Source organism: Pyxicephalus adspersus, chromosome 1 (assembly GCF_032062135.1).
Source record: "Pyxicephalus adspersus chromosome 1, UCB_Pads_2.0, whole genome shotgun sequence".
Taxonomy (NCBI): domain Eukaryota; kingdom Metazoa; phylum Chordata; class Amphibia; order Anura; family Pyxicephalidae; genus Pyxicephalus; species Pyxicephalus adspersus.
In genome coordinates this window covers 60,436,954-60,460,264 of record NC_092858.1, presented here as the reverse complement: position 1 = coordinate 60,460,264, position 23,311 = coordinate 60,436,954, and the positions used below count along the sequence as shown (strand labels likewise).

At 35.2% G+C, this 23,311-nt stretch overlaps 1 protein-coding gene across 1 annotated transcript in view; it reads left to right on the top strand.

The window, feature by feature from the left end:
• The window catches only part of SLC15A1 (solute carrier family 15 member 1), a 26,961-nt gene extending 4,391 nt beyond the window's left edge, over positions 1-22,570 (top strand). Inside the window, exons 2-23 of the mRNA XM_072411356.1 lie at positions 1,907-1,926; positions 2,562-2,646; positions 2,988-3,129; positions 3,290-3,409; positions 3,846-3,945; positions 4,604-4,694; positions 6,633-6,716; positions 6,858-6,940; positions 7,180-7,266; positions 7,563-7,652; positions 7,842-7,886; positions 8,427-8,459; positions 8,545-8,633; positions 9,360-9,441; positions 9,859-9,996; positions 11,242-11,388; positions 11,569-11,615; positions 13,050-13,157; positions 15,125-15,221; positions 16,627-16,770; positions 17,868-17,975; positions 21,509-22,570. Coding sequence (XP_072267457.1) covers positions 1,907-1,926; positions 2,562-2,646; positions 2,988-3,129; positions 3,290-3,409; positions 3,846-3,945; positions 4,604-4,694; positions 6,633-6,716; positions 6,858-6,940; positions 7,180-7,266; positions 7,563-7,652; positions 7,842-7,886; positions 8,427-8,459; positions 8,545-8,633; positions 9,360-9,441; positions 9,859-9,996; positions 11,242-11,388; positions 11,569-11,615; positions 13,050-13,157; positions 15,125-15,221; positions 16,627-16,770; positions 17,868-17,975; positions 21,509-21,709 — 2,141 coding nt within the window. The 3' untranslated portion in view covers positions 21,710-22,570. The remainder of the gene's footprint in view (positions 1-1,906; positions 1,927-2,561; positions 2,647-2,987; positions 3,130-3,289; positions 3,410-3,845; positions 3,946-4,603; positions 4,695-6,632; positions 6,717-6,857; positions 6,941-7,179; positions 7,267-7,562; positions 7,653-7,841; positions 7,887-8,426; positions 8,460-8,544; positions 8,634-9,359; positions 9,442-9,858; positions 9,997-11,241; positions 11,389-11,568; positions 11,616-13,049; positions 13,158-15,124; positions 15,222-16,626; positions 16,771-17,867; positions 17,976-21,508) is intronic.
• The last annotated feature ends 741 nt before the right edge of the window (positions 22,571-23,311 follow it).

Genomic DNA, 23,311 nt, shown 5'->3' with positions numbered 1-23,311 from the left:
AGTGTTATTTTATTATCACTTCGAATGGCTCCTGTTCCTTCTCTCCTCCACTGACACCTATTCCTTTATCGCCAACCTGAAGCTACTGTTAATTTAAGGGATAATAACCCATGTTGTTATCTTTGAAAGTTAATGTTTACATTGCATGGGTGTGTAATGTATACAGTAAGCAGAAGTTTTAAGTCTTATATATAAATATATGTATGATGAATTATTGCATTTTGAATTTGTAAGATTTGTAAGGACTCTCATGTAAGTATCACCACTCATCTGTACTGTAAAGCGGGACTATAGATCCACAAAAAAATCTGTGATCTGTCCCTTCTACAGGTTGATTATTGCAGAAGGGACAGGTGATGTCCTTTCTACAATAAAACATACTTACCTGCCTGATCACTACCTTCTTCAAACACTCAGCCAAGCATCGGAACCGGATAGGGGAGAAGAAGATGGTGCCATGACAAAACAGGAACAGACTAGTGTATTTAAAAATTGCAATCGGCAGGTAAATTTAAGTTTTTATTGCAGAAGGGACATCACCTGTACCTTCTGCAATCAAGCACCTGTCTGATCGCAGTTTTTAAGGGTAAGGATTTAGTTCGGGTTATTAATTTTATTGAGAAGCTTGATTGAAGGTTATCATCTTTTGAGTGATTACAACCTATTTGTCCAAGGGAAAAAGTCAGATTTATTGTGTGCTTTTTGATAACACCATCAGAAAAAAACAGATAGCTCAACTTTTAGGATCGGTGTACATATACTTCAGTTTTATATTGAATATCTGATTTCATACATAGTTTGGTCTGACGCTGTTCAGTGACTGCTCACTGAAATACTTTGAGCACTTGAAAATAAATTGTGATCAGGCTTGGATTTATTGCAGCCAGGGACAGAAGATCTCTTTTCTGCAATAGGCATTCTTACCTGCCTTGCTCCAGTTGTCAAAATCACTGAGCGTATGCGGGACAGGTGAGTATACCTAAATTTAGTTCTGCTTGAATGCACCTTACCAATCCCAAGAAAGGTAATTTCATTAAAGAAGTGCCATCACTCAGGATTCCATCCAAAAGCTTGGATGATCTGTCATTTAGTGACAGAAGTGCAACAAGTGAAAATCATCAGTCATCAGGATGGACACCAGATTTATGACATAATATTCTTTTATAAATATATATATATAATAATACCTCATTGTTATCCTTGTGATCTACTCTGCTCCTGATGTCATGCATGTTATTAAGTAGGATTTTTGTTATACCACTACCTGTATTTAAACCCTAGTCTTTATAACGTCGGGTCCACACAGCATCACTCAGAAACCCAGCCCATAGTTTACCTTTCTACTTCAAAATCACCATCCTCAGAAACCTAATAATTTCACTTTATCTAGTGATGTCAGAATAGGTCAAATATAGTCTGCCAATAAGGTACACAAACTAAGTACGATCATTTGAATGATGCAGGAAGTGATGTGTACTGGAGAAGTGTACCGCAGAAAAATCCACAATCACTGAACCACCGTACACACAATAGATAGCAAAAAATCGGCGCCCAATAAGATTCACCAGGATGGATGTTCATTTCAAGCGACATTCCTTGTTCATCGGCATTGTTGTTCACTTTTTTGTTAACGATTATTGGATGGTCGTTCGTTTACAAGCATCAATTAAGACATGGCAAAGGGGAGGAATAAAACCAGCTGGTTTGTGTTTGCTTTTAGGGGATATTTCCTATCAGAGTTCCTAACCCTTCCCTGACCACCTATAAAAAAATAGCTGTTGTCATAATTTGTTTTTTCTAATGGCAATAAATATTTGATTGTATCACTACAATCTGACTGAAAACTAATTGAAGTGAGATGTTTACACAATTTCGCTATAACCAAACTTTCTTTTTTCCTACACAGGGAGGGGCGAAAAATCAGCGGTAAGTACAATATATTTCCGTATTTAGAAGGTGTTCTGTATTTGGTTAGTTTCACACTAGTGATAAACATTATTGTTTCCCTGGCATTCACTCATGACATTCATGGCATTCATGACACTGAAAGAACACTGGCTCATTCTAAGCTGTAATTCTGCAACAGATTTTTAATTTACCTCTCAGACTGACATTCATTAATGGTGATCTGAGCATGTCCAAATGTCATAAATGTCACCAGCCTGAAAGCTTTAATGAATTTGATAAATTGACCAATGTTCCTGAATGTTGGCTGAACATCGCACTCAAATGTGTGGCAATAATTTACCATCAGCTTTCAATTTTCCATCCCTCGGTGCAAGTGCAAATTTAGCCTTAAAATTACCAATTATTCTCCAAATATAATTTAGATTGTTTCATTTAAACTGATTTTTTACACTTGAATTACTGAATTTGTAAAACGTTATACAAATTATTGGTCACTGTTTAGAGACTGATCAATTTATGGTAGACCTTAAAATTGTTAATTTGTATCTGAAATAGCCTAACTTTCATGTACATGAATATTTACTAGAGGATAATGCTATAATATTCCGACTGTTATTACATCAACCATTAATAAGCTTTCTATTCTTCTATAGCCGGGTTGCTTCGGCTATCCATTAAGTATCTTCTTCATCGTCATCAATGAGTTCTGTGAACGGTTCTCCTACTATGGAATGCGAGGTAAGTTGTTTTGTATCAGCAGATGAATTGCACTTTATAGACTGAAGTCTATAATACATTTAGAAAAAGTTTGCAGCAAGTTGTATATCATATATATATATATATATATATATATATATATATATATATAATCTAGCTTGTATCTTGTGAGAATAAATTGACTGCATAAGTCAATTGACTGCAATAAAAATAGTCAAGTCATGATGACAGATGTGGATGTTACAGCTGAGAAAAGTTTAGGTTTACTTTAGGGATAGTTAGGCAAAGTCAATAAAATGCTAGCAGTAATACTGTGTTAATATTGAAATATTGTGGTCACTGAACCTCTATTTTCCTTGTAGCGGTGTTGGTGCTTTATTTTAAATACTTTCTACGATGGGACGATAACCTTGCCACTGTGATTTATCATACCTTCGTTGCTGTGTGCTACTTGACCCCTATCCTTGGTGCCATCATTGCTGATTCTTGGTTGGGAAAATTCAAGTAAGTGCTCATCTAATGATAGGGATGGCCATAACTCAAAATTTTACACTAATAGAGTTTATATTTTGAAGTTTCATTTTCCTATTATTATTATTGTATAACTACACGATGTGTTTGTAATGTATGAATCTTTACATTTATGGATGTTTTCTACTTAAAGGACCATCGTCTACCTGTCTATTGTGTATGCTGTGGGTCAGGTTGTTATGTCTGTAAGTGCTATTCATGATCTAACAGATGCCAACAAGGATGGGAACCCAGACAGCTTGACAGTTCATGTGTAAGTTATTTGATTTTACATGTAAGGTTTGATATCATCTCTAGTTCTGTCTCTAATATAGAAGAAAAACATTCAACTAAATGTCAATGTATAATGTTCATCTAAGATTTATACAACTTTTAACCAATATTCACAATACTATTCTAACAGTTGTGTCAATCTTGGGCAAAACCTTTTTAAAAAGACCTCTTGAATAGGTGCACAAAATCCAACAGTAGCTCATGTACAATAGGACAGCATTGCTAACAACTGAAATTGTATTTGAAACAGACCAAGATAGAAAGGCAATGAACACATAGTACTGGGATAAATTCACTAAAAATGCTCTATTCTGTGTACTTCAAATACTAACATTACACAATGCATGTAGTATTTACAAGATAATTAACAAGTGTATTGTATAACTGGACTAAGAATGACATCCTTTTCTCTGTAGTGCCTTATCAATGGTTGGTCTCATCCTGATTGCTCTCGGCACTGGAGGAATTAAACCATGTGTGGCAGCCTTTGGTGGAGACCAGTTTGAAGAAAACCAAGTATGTGAACACTGAAATTATATTGAATTCCATCTTTATATTTTAAAGCAGCAGAATCCTGTATTCATGTTTCACTGGATTATACAAACATTTTAAATGGCTGGAAAGGAGAATTAATTGGAGTAAAAAAAGTGACAAAGCATGTAACATACAGATGTTTTGTACATGTTTACTTGTCCCCAACATTGCAGTAACCTGTTAATATGATATTAATGTATGAGAGTAAATTTCTGCCCAAACTCAACTTTATCACCTCCATGGCCTATGGTGGTTGATGCCGTTTGTATGCCAGGGCTGAATTTTTCTTTTTTCGATCACAAAAATGGTGGTAATGATGTGAACTGTATAGGGAATGTTTGGACCCACTTTCATGTTGTGTGACTATATACAATTCACACTATTATTTTACTTATCTACCTTTGATATCTCTGGGAAGCTTCATTTATTTTTCTCAGAGGAAAGGCTGATGACATGTGTGATCAAAAAAGAAAATGCAAAAAAGGGCTTTATTACCCACAAGAAGGAAATATGATTTTCTGTGTACAGAGGGACTGGACTAGAATTAGTTCTTTATTCAAAGCTATCATTGGAAAAAATTTTGTTTAATATACGTCATATCATATCTAACAAACTAAACAGAATATGTTTCTTTTGGCAGGAAAAGCAGAGAAGTCGCTTCTTCTCCATCTTCTACTTGTCAATTAATGCTGGTAGTCTTTTGTCAACCATTATAACGCCAATTCTCAGAGGTATTTATAAATCTATATCATGCAGTGTTTTAATCTCTTGCGGTGATTGCAATAGGCAGAATAGAATGGTAAAAATTGACAAGTAATGCATGTACATAGACTATACCTGTGTTCTTTGTACTAACAGGAATTCCATAAGGCAAAATGTAATAATTTATTATGGAGCTGTACATATAACCAAATGCAAAGTCAGCATTAACACAAACAAATGCTAAATGTTTTTTAGGAGTACAAAGACACAATATTTTAGAAAAGTTCTTTATTTAAAAATATTATAAATGGAAGTTTAGAAGGACAGAACCTCTAAACCAAACTTAATGAACACAAACCTGTAGTGGATTTACTATTTGTGTATTGGAGGCATCTCCTAGGTTAACCAAGGTTACTTGTTATGCAAAACTTGTTAGGATCTGAGCTGTCCACATGTAAATGTCCCTTTAGACCCTCTTAGACTGTAAGCTCTTCTGTGCAGGTTCTTGTGCTCCTCTTCTGTCACTGCCTGTATCTGCAAGCCCTATTTAATGTATAGCTCTGTGTAATATGCTAGCACTATAAAAACGCTGTTTATTAGTTATACTATGAAGTGAACTAGTGAAAGTGATAGGGTGCCTCACTGACTGACAAAGTTACATAGTGATCAAGATGGAGTGGGACACACCTGCATGTTTCTGGTCAGTATTTGCAGGACTGAATCCCCTTAGGTTTTTGGTCTTTATAAAGCAGAGGTCAGCAAACTCTGGCCTTTAGGCCAGATACGGCCTAGCCAGTAGTTTGTTCTGGCCTAACGACCCCCTGGTCTATCAGCCTAATCCCGACCGACAGGGGTTGGCAACCCGCGGCTCTTGAGCCTCCTTGTTATGCCTCCCTTACCCATTTACCGCGTCCGGCGTTAACACTTTTGCCGCCGGGGTAAGGGGACATTTCCTCTTCTCCGTATGCATTGCAGAGGAGAGGGGTTTCCCTTCAGGTGCATTCCTGGTGGGGGGCGGAGCCATCAGCGCAGGACTCTAAGGAGAGAGCCGGGGCTAGTGTGCCTTCTTGACCTCCCAAAATGGCCTAGTAGCCAAAAAAGTTTGTTGACCCCTGTTATAGAGGCTCATAGAAGCACAATATCAATATCAGAATACAAAAAATTCAACTTTACATTTGTAGGTTTCCTAATTAATGCTTTGTGATATTGTTCTGGATGATTTTTGGCCATTTAAATATTATGTTTCTTTTCTACTTTTAGAAAGGATTAAGTTAAGCTTACTTTGATGAATACATCAAAAAATGAAAATGAAAATTCAAGTGTAAAACATGTTTTATCTAAGAATCCTTCTCCTTGTGTACTGGTGATAAATTGAGTTACAGTCATAGAATAAACATTATGTTTACATAAAGTTCTGCAATATATATTTTATTTTTACAAAGCCTCCACTTGGAATGTTCTGCTTTGTTTTAAAAAAAATCTAGGACTATGTCATAAAAACCCAAAGAAACAAGTCAAGTAAGGGCAAAGGAACAACTCTTTAAAAACAGGCCAGATAATAGCATGGTAAATGATAAAAAAATGTTAGTGCTCAGGATCTGACAGTTGTATATGTTGTATATACTGGGTAGTTGCTGGTAGGCTATAGGCCCGGTTCTGCTTCTTATTTAGCCCACTGGGATCTAGTCTATCCGATTCTCAGTGACCTGTCTGACAAACCATTTGTGATCTAATCATGGCTCACTTAGATATAGAATATTTGTTAGTGTTCTCTCATTTATATCTATGATGAATGTAGGTTTGTCACATGACCTTGAAGATTTGTTGCACAAACTTGGCAAACTGTTACTACTGTAGCTAGGAATACCTAAAGTATATAAGCAAAACTGAATTTTACAAGCCCCAAAGGTCTGATGGGATCCAGGTTGTGCTTTAATTTTTACCAGTTTATGTTCTATGTTCCTTAGGACAAGAGTGCGGTATCCACAGTAAGCAGAAGTGCTATCCTCTGGCATTTGGTGTGCCAGCTGCCCTCATGGTAGTTGCTCTGAGTAAGTCATATGCAGAAAATGTGTATGTCATGACCATTGTGATGAATATTCACTTAGCAATTCAGTCAAATTACTTTTCTTTGTTCTATACAATCGTGTAAAATTATTTTCTGTTTATAAGTTCTGTGTATTTTCTTCTAGTTGTATTTATCGTTGGCAGTGGAATGTACAAGAAAGTATCTCCTCAGGGTAATATTATGGTGAAAGTTTGCAAGTGCATTTCTGTAAGTAAATTAAAAGTTATCATATTATAGTGGACTCCAATCAACTTAATGACAACACAATTATTAATAAATATGATTACACCTCGGTTTCACATGGCACTGATCTACAGCTTAGAACTTTATAATAATTATTTATCAATTCACCTCTATATTCTGTTCTGGTTCTTTTAGATGTGTAATTTTTAAGAGAAACTTCAATGTACTTTTTCATATTTTTCATAACTTTTACCTCTCAACAGTATGCCATTAGTAATAGATACAAGAATCGAAGCAAATCAATACCTAAGAGGGAGCACTGGATGGACTGGGCAAAGGAAAAATATGATGTAAGAAAAATATTCTCTAGATTTTTTATTCCCTCTTTATTTGTACATTCATTTTCTAAGTTTGATGTGAAAGTTACACTTTAAGCACCCAGACAGGGCTTTGCTGTGTGGTAGAGCTGTTTAAATCTCTGTATCTATATTTCCGCATAGACAGGAGCACAAATACACATACTTACCTGTGCATATAGCTGTTTGCTTGGAGTTCAGCCTTTTAATATAGTTTTCTTTTTTAAGCCACACAATAGACCAAGATTTTACATGTTGGTATAACGTAAATATTCCTATTTTTTTCTTAGGAGCGTCTTATTGCTCAGATTAAGATGGTATTGAAGGTCTTATTCCTGTACATTCCTCTTCCAATGTTCTGGGCACTTTTTGATCAGCAGGTAATTTGTGAATGTATATAGTATACAATTTGCTTCTGTTGGACATTAAAACTCCATGTTCAGGATAAGGAGTTTATCTATACATTGAAAGTGCAGTTTACATGTGTCTCTGACAAATCTATTTTTATACATTATGAAATGTGTTCTTCAATAACTCTAATGTCCACTTGGCCAAATTCATGTTTGTAGGGCTCAAGATGGACTCTGCAAGCTACCACTATGGATGGAAACTTTGTAAGTAACTAGAATTTTCATTATTACCATATTTGCAGTCACTGTATTGCCTGTTGTTTCCTAAATGAACAACGGTCAGCCTATAGAAGGGTGCTTTGCTAAGTACCCCAGGTACCGGGAGAGAGTTGATGTGTACTTTAGTAGAAACATTCATAATGCTAACCTTTTGCTGTCCAGTATACCATAAACTGAGCATTCACACTTGAGGCTGCTATTACTGTAATAGATAAAAGTCCAGTGAAAGCATATTACATTAAATACACATTTACAAATGTTTAACACGTTTTTGTACAATTCCAGTACATTTACCCATATCTACTTAATACCTTATGAGTACATAAAGTATATTCACCAATCTTTAGTTCTTTTTACCTTTTAAGCACCTTCGCTCATCTCTAGTTTTTTACTTTTAAGTATATTTGCCCATCTTAATTTGTATAGAGTGATAAAACAAACATTTCCTTAACCTAATTACGGGATGACCTGTTTATATATGTCCTCTTGTAAATACTGAAAATTCTTTTTCTTATCTCATTTTAGGCGGGTTTTCAAATCCAACCAGATCAAATGCAGGTAAGGTAGAATTTCAGTTATTTATTGAAACAAGTATTATCAAATCAAGTGTTGTATGTAATAATATTCATTAAATTCTTTTCAGACTGTCAATCCAATATTGATCATTGTCCTCGTTCCCATTGTTGACATTGTGATTTATCCTCTTATAAGGAAATGCAAGTTGAACTTCACGTAAGTAACTAGTTTATTATATCAAGAGAACTGCTATTTATATCATTTTGTGTTAGGTTAAAGTAGGTTAATAGAATATTCATTCCCCTGACTTAAACTGCTGCTCCAGTATTTTGTAGAGCATAGTCACCCTCTTCATACCCTGAGACACGAATATAGTTTGTTCTGCTTTAATGAACGGAATACAATTTGGATAAACCCAACATACTGATGTAACACGTGGATTTATCCAAATTGTATTCTCTCCAATGATGCAGGGCAAATCATTTCTGAGTCTCAGGGTCTAAGAAAGGGCACTGGGATTTGAGAAACATTTGACAAGAAAAAGACTTACTTAGTTATAGATATATTTACTAAGACAATATGAAGTAAAGTTGGTACAATAAAATACCTGCTTGATTTTAAATGATATCTGTTATTGGATATCTTCTATAGATCGAATACAGATGTGTTTGGTGGTTTATATATTATTGTTATAATATTGTAAATAAAGTCTATATCATTTGATTTGAGCCAAATAAACTTGTTTGTAAAAGTTTAAATTGTTGTTTGATAATTGTCGAAACACCCATTTACTGGACAGTAGTGAGATTAAAACACGAGGTCAATTATTTCAACTGATAAGGATATTTTTGATCTTTTTAAGACAATAGCTAGATAGTAGCTGCAGTTTTAGCTTCATATGTCCTAACATTGCATTGCTATATGACTGCATTGTCTTTGCAGCCCTCTGAAGAGAATGACAGTGGGAATGTTCCTGGCTGCAATGGCTTTTGTTGCTGCTGCTGTTGTGCAGTTAGAAATTGATGTAAGTAATGTGTGGTGTGAAAGAAATATTAAATATATACATGGATGGGATGTACTGTATCTTTAATAAGATGTCAGGCTTTTGGACAGAGGTTCTCAAACCTGTCCTCGGACCTCACCAACAGGGCATTGTTTAAAAGCAATTACTCCATTTAAGTTTATCATGCAAAACAATTGCTATCAATGGCTAATTTTATTGGTAATTAATGTGCCTTTGATGAGACTGCTCTCCAGACCCTTAAATTTTTTTTCAATTTAAATCTAATAATAATATAAGTGGCACAGTTTGCATTGTCTTTGACAGATACACATGCCTTGAAAGGTTAGATTAGGCATCTCAACATTAAAGTTCTCAAACGCTCATAGAAACAATTAGGCAGTAATTTGACCCTTTGTATTTTTGTTCTTCTGTTTACAGAAAACTCTTCCAAAATTTCCAACCAGCAGTCAGATACAAATTAAAGTTATTAACTTGGGAACTCAAAGTTACTCAGTTTATTTTAAAGAAAATGTACCAACTGCTTCTGAGAACCTCATAACAGTGGACCCTCAACAGGTATGATCGTTTCTTACACTTTTATACAAAACAAAAATACTTCAATATTAAATATTTAGACTGTTCTACAAGCACAAGGACTGATTATTATTGTCTGCACATAAAAATCTAAACAGCTCATAATCCAGTGGTGGTGAATTTATGTCAAAAAGATTTAAAACAAAAAGAACAAAAAAGAATAAAATATTGTGATTTTTAGAAGAAAATACAGACCCCATTTTTTTTTAACAAACCATTAGAAATGCCTTCCACATGTTGCAGGCCACATTTCCTCAATGCTATTACTGTAGAAACAGACAGCTGAGTGCACAGTCTGTGTGCTTAACACAATAGCACACCTCCATAAAAAAGTATACAATTGTATGTGTCCAATATTAATGTGAATATATCATCATATTGTTAGTTGGACTTATTTACCAGACATACCTGAGCCCATAGTAATGTGTATAAATCGGGTATTAGCAATGTGTAATATATATATATATAATTTATGGAAAGCACTGTGAAAAGTACATGTCCTTTTTCAATATATTTAGAACATTAGGATCTTTATCCAAACAGAGCCTACAGATGAAAGCAATAACTGAATTAAACACAAATTTTCTATTTAAAAAAAAAAGTGGTGTACCACAGAAGTACACCTTGGCCTCATAAACTGGTATTGTCTCTTTAGCAGATATGACTTATAATTTTGTATACCTTTCAACCAGAGTCTGAGATGACTCAATATATTGCTCACTCATGAAGTGCCCATTTGAATTTACCCACAACATGCCTAAAAGGATTTTATTATTAATATATTAGTAATATTATTCCATATTACTGACACCAAATCTGGAACACTTTCACGTTGACATGTACTTTTTTCAAAATGACAATTCTGCATGTTTGTTAATTTAGGTTGTACTGTTTGTTCAAGTAACCCTTATGTGCAGCTACTGTTTGATTCATGATCTAATGTTCCCTTGCTTCTTTAGATATGCTAAAAAAAACCTAATGATAAATTTGATATAGTGTGTACTTACTTTTTCACATTCCTTTTTTCCAAGCCATTGATCTTTTGCTTCACTTTATGCAATTTTATGTTTTCATGTTACTGTTTTGAATTTGTACATTTGTATTGTAATATTTTCTACTGACAGTTTTTAACATCAGAGAGACATAGAATAAAGTTGTTTTTTTAACTGTTCAACATTACGAATATGTTTACCCAAAATGTTTCAATAATTCTCATTGTTTTTTTAGGCAAGTACCTATGAGATGCTAAACATTAATACCCAAATGAGAGTGGTCACTGGAAAAGGGAACTTTACTCAAAGTTTTGCTAACTTCTCAGGAGAGCGTCGGTATACCTATGTCATCTCAGATCAAAATATGCTGGAAGTAGACTGGGTAGGTAGTACACAAATCCTGTATGTTGGCTGTCATTGCTATCCTAAATCTTTTAATTTCAGTGAGTTTATTATGTACAATAAATGATTTATTTTCTTATTACCATTTACCATAACTGGATATTAGGTCAGCATGAATGATACCGGTAGTTATTTTAAAACAGTGTTATTTTCTGTGCAGGCTGAAGACATAAGCAAGAAACCAGAGCAAGGAAGCAATGCTATCAGGTTAGTGTTTTTAAACTGTACAATATATCAATTTCCATTACAGTGAGGCTGAAACATGTTTTATGATGATTGTTTTACTTGGGTATATCAAATGCAGCTGTATCAGAATACTGAAGGTGATTCTTTCTATAGACCATGAGGAAGGATTCAGATGAAACTGAAGTCCTACACCAGACACACTTTCAAACAGTAACTGCTATAGGATTATAGGGTTTTCTCTTTTAGGTGCATCTGTTTGGGAAAGCTGCCTCGGCAAGCTAGAATCCAGGCTGCTTTACTTGATGTACTTTTTTTTTATCTTGTAGGGAGCATAGTTATATAGTATATCCATTTAAATGCCAACAAATTATAGTGCCTCTATTTACCATTACCATAATACCACCCATTTATAGTACCCCCCTTTAGAACACTTCCTATATTGTGTACCCTGATCTTTCATAGCGCTCCCTATTGGTCCCCACTCGCTTGGCAGGATAGAGTAGTGCTGTAAGTGTTATACTTATCTTTTCTTGTCCCTCCAGTGTTGATCATGGTGCTCCTTTCCTGAATCAATGCCAGCCTCTTCCATAGTCTTCAGGCCTGGTGATGTTATTATAACCTGTGCTCAATAAATGCTACAATTATTTACATGTTGTTGAGCTGCATGACTTTAGGTGTACTGTAGTGAAATGTGGTTTAGGAAATACTGAAAACACACTTCTAGCATATTTTGCAGGTATAACTTCAGTCTAGGAATTTGTATTTCAATGTTTTTATTACAATTTTGACATATAAAAAAAGATGCAAACATTTGACAAAAAAATCTTTGTATTAATAACTAATAGCGTTATGCCTTTAATGCAATGACATTTTTCAAAGACAATTTTCCTCAAAGTTATAACCTATCTAGGAATTTGATATAAAGATTCCCTCTCACTTTCTGTTTTGGCGACAACTTTTAAATAGACAGGAAGTAAGAAAAAGGAAACAAACGATAAAATGCTGACAAAGATTTTAGCATTTCTACAGCCAAACCTAACAATAGTTGCAATTCCTCCTAATTCCTTACAATTCTAATTGAGATGTGACTATAGATGATACATGAACAATGATAGCACCTTATTTCTGCAGATAAATGTAGATGATGATTGGTAGGGGTAGTAATACAATCTCTCTAAAAAGGTAATAAATGCCTTAAAGTGTTATTGGCATGAATACATCTAACATGAAAATATATCCCACACTAGGTTAGCTTTACCATTACATTCATCACTGAAATCTATCTCATTTAGGTGATCTACATCTATTACCAGGGTTCAGTTGCTTAGGTAATGTACAGGTTTTCTGTTAAAAGGGAGTTACACTGCATGACCCTGACAGTTGAACAACTTCTGATACCTACCGAAAATGACTCCTTATCTTTTAATAGATTATGTGTACAATTTTTTCTTGTAGGTTTGTTAATAGTCTTCAAGAAAGAATCAACATAACGGTGGCCGGCACAAGTCTCGGTGAAGTTCTACCATACAGCCTTTCCAATTACAGTATGCTAACTTTGGGAGTGTAAGTACATTACATTTCAATCTGAGAGCTGCATGAGAATTTTTTTTAGTTTAAAATTATCACAATTTTCCTTGCCGTATAAAACAATGAAACACAAATACTTCTCCATCCTTGAAATAGATCACATACAATAACAAAAATGTTTTGGTCATTAATTTATAATGACCAAGAACATTTTATCACATAAATAAGAACATTTTATCACACTAGGATTACGATACTGATGCCTATAAGGCAGTGCTACCATTTTTATGTTTATTACTTTTATTACTTTTGATTTGTTTACGGACGTTACAGATCTGTGTCAGTAAACAAATTAGTTTCAGCCTACAGTACTATTAGGCCCCTTTCACAGTTGTGGTGCAATAATGAATAGTTAGCCGTGGTTAGAAAAGTGGTTTTCAGGTGCAGCTAACCTAACTAACTTAATGGATTCTGGACACTTGCCTTTGCAGTGATAGTGCAGTTCTTCCTCCAAAAGAAGGAACAAGTAAGTTTCAGGAAGCACGCTACAACCCCACTACTTCTCTGACTCTAAAGCTGCGTACACACGTCCAATAATTACCGCTGGAAACAAACAACGAACGACCGATTGGCCAAGAATCGTTCTAAAAAAAGTGACCAGCGACACAGAGGAACAAGGACAGTCGTTGGAAGTGAACGACCAGCACAGCGGATCTGATTGAACGACGATTGTTCACCATCTATCGTGTGTACGGTCGTTCAGTGATCGTGCATGTTCCGAGCATGCGCAATGAGCGAACGTTCTGTACATGTGCTTCACTGTATTGTGTTCGTGTGTGTGTGTGTGTGTGTGTATATAAATTTATATATATATATAATCTATAAATATCTATATATATATGTATATATATAAATCTATATCTATATATACTTCACATATATATAAATCACTTTCTGTATCGTTCAAACGATTGCATCTATCATGTGCGCAATATAGTTGAACGATCGTGTCGTTGTCTGCATGTACAGGATTGGTGCTATATGATCTTTCAAAAGATACAGTGCATGATCGTTGGTCGTTCGTTTACCAACGATAATTATTGGAAGTGTGTACGTAACCCTCCCATACAGCTGAATAGGAGTGGTTAGGGACGTGGCTTATCATGCAGTTCAAATTACTGCAATTCTTACATCCCTACATTTAAAAGCATTTATGCCTACAATAATATTAGGATTTTAAAAGTATGTTATTCTTTTCTAAAAGCATACACAAACAATAGAAGAAGATAGTTAAAACAACTCCAGACCATCCAATAATGAGCACAGTCAGAGCTGTCACACATCAATATTGGGTCCTGACGTTCCTTCTTCAGTCTAAGGCTGCATATACACGTGCAATATTTGTCGTTGGAAACGAACGATCCACGACAGATTGTTAACAATTGTTAACAAAAAAAGTGCACAACAACGCTGACAAATGAGGAATCTCGCTGGAAACGAACAACTGTCCTGGAGGCTTTGATTGGGCGATGATTGTTCCTAATCTATTGTGTACACGGTTGTTCAATGATCGTGGATTGTTCTGTAATACACTTTCTCCTGTACATGTCTCTTCCTGTATTGTTTAAACGATCATATCTAATGTGTGTACACTATTGGTGGATTCTATTTGAACGATCGTATTGTTACAGCATGTACAGAATTGTGCACAATACGATTGTTCAAAATAATCGTGAATAACCATTGATCGTTCGTTTTCAAACGATAATTATTGCACGTGTGTACCTAGCCTAAGCCTCACCGTAAAGGGGGAATATTATAGGTTGATTTTAAGAAACGTACTCATACTAGTGCTACAATAATACATATAACAATTGTTAACATTACACGATCAGATTACATTTTTATAAATACGCTGAGATTAGCTTTCAATTGAGAGATTGTGACATCTAATATTGTGTTTAAATGACAGTAATAAATGATTTGTATAATTTCTTGTACAGAAAACAAATTGAGGCTATTACTGAAAGCGGGAAGCATTGCTCCGCGGAGACTTTGAAGTTTGGTTTTGGAAGCTCTTATACAATAATTATTAAGAACGTAAGTAATTTGAATTTCTTAAGTTTCAGCAGTAAGAGATTCAGATTCTGTGCTACTTAGGGTTTGCAGCAAATTCTGAGGCTTTAGGATTTGTGGCCCCAGTGAATGTATGTGCATATTTCCTGATATGTTTTTACACCATAATGTACGTCTTGGACTTTGAAAAAAAGCTAGCAGATTTAGAATGGCCAATACGAAAGCTTTTAGATAAAACAGCCCCCTCAGGAAAAGAAGGGGGGGCAAAGCACCCATAGAGTGGTGAAACCTTTGTAGGGATAAGAAAGCTGATACACTGTATTAGGAGGAGGTAAGGTTAGGAAATTGTATTTTTATTCCTATGTAATATAATATCTTTAGGTGGCCATCTTTACACTTCTGTACTGTTTTCAATAACATTTTTTATAGTAAAACAATGCCTGCACTCTGAGTCTTGCCCCATAAAACTGTCCTGCCACTGGCCAAATATACACAGGTGTATCATATGAGGTTTTCAACAAGAGAGAAAAGAGACAGCCTTAGCCACCATTTGATGACCTTATAGCCCAGACAGCTTTAAGGTATTCCCCAACCTTAATGCAATGGCTTTGTGCATTTTCCATTACATTTTCCTGTTGTATTGCATTTAAAAGCAAAAAGGACCCTCCATCCTTAGAAGAACTATACGCCCGCATTCAGGATATCCGAATGATGGAATACCTTACTGCCCTGCTCAGGAACACTGTTACTAAATTCAAACAGGTCTGGGAGCCATGGGATGACTATTATGCTCAAATACAGATGTGATGGTCTTATTTTGCTTCCCTCCTTTTGTTATATAGAAAATCGCCTCAGAATCCCCTTTCCTCCCTCCCCATTTTTTGATGTTATGTCCTGTATACAGGAATTTACTGGTTTGTCATGTTTATTACTGGAAACCACATTGCATTATTTGCACTCCACTATTGCTATTTTTTCTTGTAGCTTTTATGTATGTATATGCATATATACTTGTTCCTACTTTATGCCTTATGGTTTTGGTAATATGTTGCTAATGCTCCTGTATGCTGTGTTCTTGTCCATGTTCTTTTTGTTTTGTTCCTTTTGTTGTATTTGTAAAAAAAAATTTTCAATAAAAACTCGATTTCATAAAAAAAGCAAAAAAGAGGTATTTAAAAAAAATCATCTCCCACAATCAGCTAATATTATATTTCATAGTATTTGTATACATAGTAACAGAAGTACTTTTGTTTTTTTTTTGTTTGTTATTCTGTTAGTCCACCTATGCCTAGGATAATAAAGTAACCAAATACCCTATTTATTTTATCACTGCAGTTAAAGTTTTACCCTCACTGAAAACATATATTATTAGAGCAGATTTGCCTAGATTAGTAAAGTTATTTATTTATACTTTCTCGTTTTTGTATAGTGCACAGACCCGATGGCAGTAGAATACATTGAAGATATTCAACCCAACACGATACACATGGCCCTTCAGATTCCACAGTACTTTCTTATTACTGCTGGGGAGGTTGTCTTCTCAGTTACTGGGCTGGAATTTTCATACTCTCAGGTGGGTAGCAAAAGTCTACATGATTATCATTACAGCTTAAGTTCAGTCTGCTTCTATTTTCCATCCCTGTTTATTCCTCATCCACCACCTCTATCAACAAGTTTATAAAACATTTTAAATAGACCTTTCCATTTTCACTACATACAATAGTTGATGTCAATATTGAGTTTCTGTGGTTCCCCTATGCATGGAACGCATGGATCATACATAGCTTTCTAAAACACCATAGAACCCTGCCCTGGTTCTCATCTAAGGAGTCTTCAGCCGATGCAAGCTTTTCTAGGCAGGTTATATTTGCATGCAGCCTGCCAAATATAACAGATTCATGTTATTTTGAGCCTCTCTGATGTCCCTTCTCTGGTGGGCCAGGGACATTAGGGTCAGGGCAAAAAGGTAAATGATGCTAGATGTGTTAAAGTCAATAAATGAGACCGGTTCTATCTGACTTGCTGCATCTTCTAATTCACACTGAATAACCATTTTTAGTACAAAAATGGAGACTGTAAACTGTACAAAACTGGGGGTAAAGATGAAGTCAAGCTGTAAAGTAGGAGCTCCATTAAACAAAAACACACACAACCACTGAATCTGCTCAGGACATGATCCTTGTTTTTATTTGTCGTAGTTTAGTCTGATATTAGTACATTAAACTTACATCCTATAAGAATGTGGATGGTAAAACAAGAGACTCATGTCTCTTGTTTTGACTCGTCAACTCCTAATGGATTTTAAACATGGTAAATTTTGTATACGGCAAAAAACACCCGATATAAAAATACTCTTCCCACAAATTACTTCAACATAATATAACTGTTTATAATTAAATTAAAGAGGATCATAATGAAGTCTGTTTATGAAGCAGTGAATCAAACATTCACCAGTGTTTGGTGAAGATGCTTCTAGGTCTGAATGTTTTCAGTAGCACTGATTGATTCTCCATCAGATATATTCTGAATGTTGAATGCACTGCACCAACAAAAGTAGCAATTACTCTCCTAAATATAAAGCTTGCAGTCAATTCCCACATAACAGGTACAATGACAGTGGATTTCAGGTGCCATTGGTGTGCTTCTGATCATTTTTTCTTGTCTCGGCAGGCTCCATCCAACATGAAATCTGTGCTTCAGGCAGGATGGCTTTTAACAGTGGCTGTTGGTAATATTATTGTGCTTATTGTGGCTGGTGCTGCAGGTCTCAGCGAGCAGGTAAAAAAATCTTTGCTTCTGCATTCATTTATCTATTCTTTTTAACAACATATTTTTCAATAAACAATTAGTGTATTTTGCACAGTTTGTGTTCTGATAGTCTTTCAAGTGTCATACAGAATACAGAAAAAATAAAGCTGCACTAGGATTCGTACGAAACAGGCACTCTACGGTAGGAATTAGGGCGGCCATTACAGCTACAATTCGGGCCACTTGTCCAGATGTAAAATCTATGTTACTAAACTTAGGCACAGAGAAAGCCTTTGATAAAATCAAATGGCCTCTTCTGAATGCTGTGTTATCCATACCAGCTTTTAGGCATTTATTTTCTTTCATCTTACATACAGCATATATATGATAGTCCCTCAACCAAGCTATTTATCAATGGTGATCTATCGAATTCCATTGTAATGTCTAGATGCACCAGGCAAGGTTGTCCTCATTCCCCATTTTTGTTTAACCTAGCCCTGGACCCTCGTTTAAGACTTCTAGAATCATTACTAAGTTTTGAAGGTATAAACGTGGGTGCACATACTAAAAAATTTACCGCTTTTCCAGATGATTTGTTATTATACATATCCAATCCTAAACATAGCCTAACTCCTTTATTGAAACTGATTTCCCAAAATGGTCTTATCTTTGGGTATAGTATAAATCTAGAGCCTTGTATTTGACTAAATTTATACGACAAGCCTGGACTGCACACTATCCTTTCATTTAGTGTAAGAAGAAAATACAATATTTGGGAGTTCAAATTACTAAAAACCCTTCCAAATTGTATTCACAAAATATGACACCTATCATCAGAACATTGAGTAAACATCTCTGCAATTGGTCTAATTTAACAGTGTCTTATCCGGGCAGAATTAGTTTGATAAAAATGATCGTTTTCCCTAAACTGCTATATATTCTTCAAACGTTACCGCTAGTGCTTACAAAACCTGATCTTAAGAATATTTATAAATTATTCTGTGATTTCATATGGGGAAATAAAATCACATGGGGAACACCAATCTACCCGCCATGGAAGAACTACATTTCCTGATATTAAATTGTATAATGCAGTTTCTATTGTACATTATATAAAAGATTGGCTACACAACACCTGTAACTACGCTGATTCTACTATCCCTAATCTGAATTTGAGATATTAACTCTATAGCCACAAAGACTTGTTGCCAGAGGAGGTTTTATCCAACCCCTAGAATATTCTTGTTGGCAGATATGGCACAAGATCAGGGGCAGGCAATTGTTAAAAAGCCACTCTTCCAAGCCACACTTCCTTATTTCTTCCCTTTTGGGGTAATCAGGATCTCCCCCACTTATCGTCTTCTTCTGTATTGCAAAGACAGCCATCCATTCCTACCATCACCATCCAATCATTGGTGGACCTCAATACAAAGCGTCTGCTCTCTTTTGAGAAAGCCGCGGAGTACCCTTTTTTGAGGTCAACAGTGTACATTTTATTGCAAATACAATCCAATACCTCAAGAGTTCCTAAATCCTTATCGGTAAATGATTGGAAAAATCCACTTGACACTTACAGTGCTCAGAATCCCGTTGAACTATTTTACCAGGAAAACTGGCATAGTAAAATGAACAGAGCACTTTCCCACTAAGTCAGCAGAAGATGTTCTTCTTGCTTTCTCTAGAGCATGGAAGGTTCTCCCGTCGGCTATGTATATGGAGATGACCCTTAAAGTGTTCCATGGGGCATATATTTCTCTGCACCGTGTATACCTGATGGGTTATATTCCTACTAGTAAGTGTCCCAAATGTACACATCAAAATGCGGATTTGTACCATGCTTTGTGGAACTGTCCGAGTATTAAAATATTTGGGTGTTCAGTGGCCTATTATGTTACTTCATCCTTGACCAATTATGCCTGACATCTGAATAGGCAATTGGGTTCATTTGAGTTAAATGGAGTGAGGATTACCAGAGCAAGCAGAACTTTGGTATCTATTGTTTCTTTAGTGGTAAAAAAAAACAATATTGCATAAATGGATAGACTCAGATCCACCCACATTAGGTATTTTTAGAGAAAGAGTGGATCTTGTTTTTCAAATGGCCTGGATAGAAGCTTCCTTAGAATAAGAGGTCCGTGGTTTCACTTTTTTTTAAACCTGGGAATCTTATATAGAAACTCAAACCATTCTTTAAAAGAACAAATTATGAAAACTTTTGAACATCCTTCATGGTATACCTTAAGAATGTTAGACGATTATTCCCCAAAACTTATAGATGTTGATTGATTCTTGCAATTATAGTAAACGCTGGTTTGTTTAACCCAATTGTTTATTTGGACTGTGTGAACAAACTGATTAAACTTTTTCTTTTATAATGTTTGTAACCTTGTATTTTTTCACTTGTTAATTGTGTTTCTCCTCTGTACTGTTCTAAATTTACACATTAATAAAAATAATTGAAAAAAAAAAAACTGCTATTTTTAGAGTAGCATTTTGTAGGGGTGACCCTTGCAGCGTAAATGTAATGGGCCTACTTTAGGTGTTGTGTCTACAGTACACAAGCATCCTGTGCTGATTCATCTTCAGAGAACTCTGTGCTTATAGCCTGTGTCCTAGGAGTGTGGCATTCATGTGAAGTGCGTTGTCCCCAAAGAACTAAACCACCAGCCATCCATAAGTATAAACTTTTATATCAATAATACCAACAACAAATATAATGCTTGCTAAATCTGTACTTCAAAAAAGTGTATCTGAACCTAAACGTAAAAGATAAAAGCTTACCGGTCCTTAACTGTAATGGCTGCATTATTAATTTATTTTCAGAGCTTTTGTCCCTTTATTTTGTCCCTTTAAGGGCAGCACGGTGGCTCAGGGGTTAGCACTCTGGCCTTTGCAGTGCTAGGTCCTAGGTTCAAATCCCAGCCAGGACACTATCTGCATGGAGTTTGCAGGTTCTCCCCATGTCTGCGTGGGTTTCCTCTGGGTACTCCGGTTTCCTCCCACATCACAAAAACATGCAGTTAGGTTGATTGGCTTCCCCTAAAATTGACCTTAGACTACATTAATGACATATGACTATTGTAGGCACATTAGATTGTGAGCTCCTTTGAGGGACAGTTAGTTAGTGACATGACTATGGACTTTGTACAGCGCTGCGTAATATGATGGCGCTATATAAATACTGTATAATAATAATAATATTTTAACTTGATCCTTGAGAGTGATTTTTCCACTAACACACTCACTGCTATAGAACCCTAGAACAGGAAATGTGGTATGACTACAGAATACATCCTCATCTCCAAAATATTGGAGGGAAGTCTTTTATATTCTATGGAGGGAACTAAGAACAATCATTTTAAATAAATAAATAAAAGAATGCAACAATCAGATACCACAGGAAGTTTTAGATTCACAAGAATAAAGGTATTTGAATATATATTCCTTGCAAAATTAAATACACCCTGGTTAATGCTACAGTATAAACCCGTACTATGTTCATATGGTTACTAAATTTTAAATTAGATTTTTGCCTAACATGTTCTTTCTGGTTGCCTTTACAGTGGGCAGAGTATATGCTCTTTGCTGCTCTGTTAGTGGCGGTATGCATCATCTTTGCTGTTATGGCCTATTTCTACACCTACGTTGATCCTGCAGAGATTGAAGCCCAGTTTGATTCTGATGGGAACAAAAAGAAAGATAAAGAAAAGGAAGCTCTGGGTTATGAAATTGGAGATGGACCACATTCACAGACCAAAATGTAATTTTACTCAATCATTGTCTATGTAAATTTTATTATTGACTATTAAGTCATTCAGGACAGGAATAAACACCTTTGGAAGATACTGCATAAGCTTTGTCCACAGGAAGGAGAACTTATAGAGGCTGTTCAACCCGCAAAAAGAAATAGTCCACCCCTGGAGACATAAAGGTTACTGAACATCATACGCAAGTTTTGTTAATCAAATAAAGTGTTGATTCATAAGTGGTTTTCTTTAATAGGGTAGTACTGGGGTGGAGTGTACCCACCAGCCAATCAGATTTCAGTTCACCGCTGTCAGATAAATTACATTTCTGTCTTAGTGGTTAGTTTTGGTTATTGCTGTTTGGACATTGTGCTTTTATTTAAATTGACCAAACAGTTTCTATATGTAACTAAAGAAAACCAAGACTAGTTTAAAACTGTGTTTTAGGTTGCTACAGTATGTGAAGGAGGCTTTATAGATGACAGTCTCCTAATCCAAATTTATACCTGCATTATCCAGGAAATAAATGATTAAATACAATAGAAAACAGAGCAATTACTATTGTTATCTATAACATCTATGGCCAACTTAAGTGATGGATATTTACTTTTCTGTATTACAAGCTAATGTCCTTTACTATAAATTCATAAAGGGAAATCTGTTGTATGCAAGTAATATACCTCCAAATACATCTTTATACCAAACATAATTATTTCAACATAATTAACATCTACACTAACTTGTGTTTTATGTTCATTGCACCTTGCACCTAGTTATCTGAAATTGTACTGAAAGAATCAAAGAAATCAAACTTCAGTCATTTTGGATAACCTTGTAAACAAACAAATAAAATATCCCTTTTATTGTTCTTGTATTTTATATTGACATAATACTAGTTTATTGATTACTTCACAATTCACAAACTGCTGCCCCCCACTACTTTATGCTATTGTATATAAAAAAGGTTTGCTAGTTGTGTTCTTTGCATTTAAATATAGGCATTCATAACATCTAATAAAGATACATTTCAGTTACATGGAAAAAGTTTGACTAGCTGCTCTAGTCTAACAGAAAAATATCTCATTGGCATCATTGGGGTTTTCAAAAAAGTAATTTCATTAATGAAGATATGCAACTTCTAGGCCAAGAGGACTATTTAGGCTTCCTGGTCCTATATCTAAGGATGAATACAAAAAATGCAAACAGAATCCTCAGTGATTGTGTATGGTTCAGGAAAAGGACACTGATGTTTGTAACTATTTTAGGTACCGCACTGCTGTATCTCCTCTGGAGCCAGAACAATATTTTTTTCTTGGCAGGAGATCACACTACCTGACAGAGCTTCCACCCGTAACTTCCATGCTATTGCATGCTGAATCCAGTACCCAGAACTTGTTGCTGACCTGTTAAAAATCATTATACAAAATAGGAATTGTCACAAAAATCATTGACATTTTGAGCCCACACATGATTTTATTCTTAAGGTATTCTACTTTATCCTGCACGGCCCTTAAACATTGATATTTTCTATGTAACAATAATCTTTAATGAAAGACCTTTATATATCTATCTATTACATATTGAACAGTGCCATGCAGTAAGTCATTTTAGGCACCCATA